The sequence below is a fragment of the Convolutriloba macropyga genome, unplaced genomic scaffold, assembly GCF_964194025.1.
Source record: "Convolutriloba macropyga unplaced genomic scaffold, txConMacr16.3 SCAFFOLD_4520, whole genome shotgun sequence".
Classification (NCBI taxonomy): Eukaryota; Metazoa; Xenacoelomorpha; order Acoela; family Convolutidae; genus Convolutriloba; species Convolutriloba macropyga.
This window is the reverse complement of record NW_027453181.1, coordinates 13,157-15,979: the sequence shown is the minus strand read 5'-3', so window position 1 is coordinate 15,979 and position 2,823 is coordinate 13,157. Positions and strand designations below refer to the sequence as shown.

Here is a 2,823-nt window from a genome sequence, read left to right as displayed (position 1 = left end):
CTATTGAAGGTGTGAACTAAAGCAATCTACTCCTTTTTTGAAATGGATTGATGTGTGTTAGTTGATTTATATTTTCGTCGAACGATTGTTGCTGAGATATACGGAAAAGAAAGTTCTCTGCATCTTTGATCTGGTGGTCACGTGTTCTCGTTTTGTTTCGTAGGTTTTTCATTTTGATGACATCTGCTCTGAGTTTCAACCAATGGCTAAACTTGTTGGCATCAATGAGATCCTTGTCAATTGGTTGTTGTCGTGTTTCCTGTAAATTGCTTTCTGCGCTGTTTATGAAAACATTTTCATTTTGTTGCTCGTCTGTTGTCCAGTTGTCTCTAAAAGATAGAAGAAACTCTAGTCCCTGTAACCAAAGAGATTTTTTGTCATCTCTGTTGCTGTAAGTTCCCTCGTTCCTTGATCTGCTGGGTTGTCCTTGGTGTTGACATAGTTCCACTGATTGGTACTTGTGAGATCCCTTATTTAGGCAATTCGGTTTCCAATGTACATCTTGTGTTTCAATTTGAAGTTCTTTATCCAACTGAGAACGGTCGTGCTGTCGCTCCATAGAAATATTTTGTCAAATTTGAAATTGATTTCATCCGCGATTGTTTTCTTCAATCTTGCTGCGTAAAGTGTTGCCTGTAATTCTAGTTTGGGAAATGTTGTTTTACTTAAGGGTGACACTCTTTCATAAAAAAACGAGTTGTGGTTTTTTGGTTCCTGTTTGTCTTGATGTATGCTACTGCTGCTGTTGCTTCCAATGATGCGTCGCAGAATACATGAAGTTCTATTGTGTCCCCAAGTGCTGTACCACCTACCAACCTTGTTTAACCCTGCCGTACCTAACAGTTCCGTTTTCTGTACGCAATCCTTGATGGCCTTTCCGTTGTCTCCACTGATGGCTTTGTTCTATTCACGTCCATGTTTCCATATTTCTTGCAGAAGAATTTTGGCTCGGATGAGGAAAGGAGAAATGATTCTCAAAACATTGTAGAAATTTGACACAAAAGACAGAAACTTGCGTTGTGTCCCTGTTTTCCTGTCCAAGTTCTTTCTGTCTTTCGCTTTGAACTTTTTTTTGTCTACCTACAAGCTCCAGTGAACTCTAAGCATTCTTTAATGAAAACTTTTACTGAAGAGCTCCTCGACTGGTTTGCATAGATCGTTTTCCATCTGCTGACAAAACTCAGGGCTGTTGCTGCATCGTTTTGTCAGATTGATTTTACCCTTTTATAGAGTATACTTGACATCCTTGGCTATAGTGAAAGCTGTGATGGTGTCGCCGAAAATGCAAACTTTTCATCCATTTAGAATGTCCGCTGAAGGTTCTCCTGAAAATTTTGGTGATCTTCGATGTCGTCTTTGGCTGTCTGTTGCAAAGCAAAATTTGCACAGTCTGGTGAATCCCTGGCTCCAAAGATGTGTCTTTGGTTTTCGTACACCTCTAGTTCTGGGCTGTTTGGTTGTCTCCACGTGAATCGCCGATAACGTCGGTATTGTTGTCGTATTCCGATGTGCAAAAACATCGCTTCGATGTCTCCCTGGATGGCAATGGCTCCCTTTCGGAATCGTAGCAAAATTCCAAGCATATTCCGGAGGAGATCAGGTCCTGCTAAAAGCTTGTCCTTGAGGCTTGTTCCGCTTTGTAGTGCTTTGGCATTGCAGATTCTCCGTATCTTGTTGGATATAATTGGGCTGATAAGACCGTAGTGTGTAATGTACCAACTTGTATCGTTCTGTTGATGAAAATGTACTTTTGCAATGTAGCCCTTTTCTAGGTCTCCTTGAATGCCCTCAATGTATTTCTTGTACTGTTCAGGTTCATTTGTACTCTTTTGACTGATTGTCTGGTTGTCTGGCAAATTGCTGTTGTCTTTCCAGAGAAGTCCCTTTTCATGACGCCCATCCGTTTGTCTCACGCATGTTGTGTTAAATATATTGTTAGCAAGCAAAACCTCTGGATCATTTGACTTGCTTTTGGTTTCCAACTGTACTTTCCCTGCTTTCCACCAATGAAAAACTTCTTCGTTGAGATCATTGTCTTGTTCAGGGCGATTGCTGCAAAACAAAGCAGTATGATGCATTGAATGTTGTGTTTTACTATCATCAAAAACTGCATGAGGTCCAGAAACAGTCCAACGAAGTTTGAAAAGACTTGCGCCTGGCGTTGAAGGTGGTCATTGTTCCACTCTGATTGGTGAGATCAGGTTAATGTTTTCTTGTCCAATCAATACTGTGACTTGGAGATTGGCCAAAGCTGGCATATTAACACGTCTAAGGTGGTCTTACTGTCTGGTAATGTCTCCGGGGTGCTCCCTCAGCTTTGGCAAATTGATGTTTTCCACATCGTATATCTGTTTGAGGTTGTAGCGTTCGTCGTCTTCCAAATTTGAAATTTCTGTTGACGTTGTGTAACAAGTTTTTGTGTCTAATCCGTCGGCTCAATCCAAGACAAGTTGCTGACGTGTTTCTTTCTGAAGACGTAGTTAATCGGCTGTCTTCGAGACAAGTTTTGTCAAGCTGCTTCCTTTGTCAATGATAGCGTATATTCAAACTTTGTTCTCTTTGTTGTGTAAAATAACTGGCATGACATAAAGAAGAATTGTTGTTTTAGTCGCTGCTGTCAAGTTCTTTGTTGTGGTTATATCTTTGTTGTTGATGACGGCAAATGAGTAACCACTTCCTTCCGAGTTGTTCAATTGAGAGTTTTGTTGAACATTTGAGGTCAGTGTTCGTCCGTATCTACTGTTGGCACCGTGTAGCATAGTGTTGTGTCGTTGTTCGCATCCTTGCGCCCTGCAATTAGAGTTTGAAGGACAGTTGTTGGCT

The 2,823-nt window shown here is 41.0% G+C and overlaps 1 protein-coding gene across 1 annotated transcript; it reads right to left on the bottom strand.

Moving 5' to 3' along the window:
- Positions 1-1,301: 1,301 nt before the first annotated feature.
- Positions 1,302-2,759, bottom strand: LOC142358109 (uncharacterized). The gene is made up of 3 exons (XM_075409575.1): positions 2,672-2,759; positions 2,284-2,392; positions 1,302-2,052 (listed from the first exon to the last, which is right to left on the bottom strand). The coding sequence occupies exons 1-3, from the start codon at positions 2,757-2,759 to the stop codon at positions 1,302-1,304; spliced, it is 948 nt and encodes a 315-aa protein (XP_075265690.1).
- Positions 2,760-2,823: the final 64 nt, after the last annotated feature.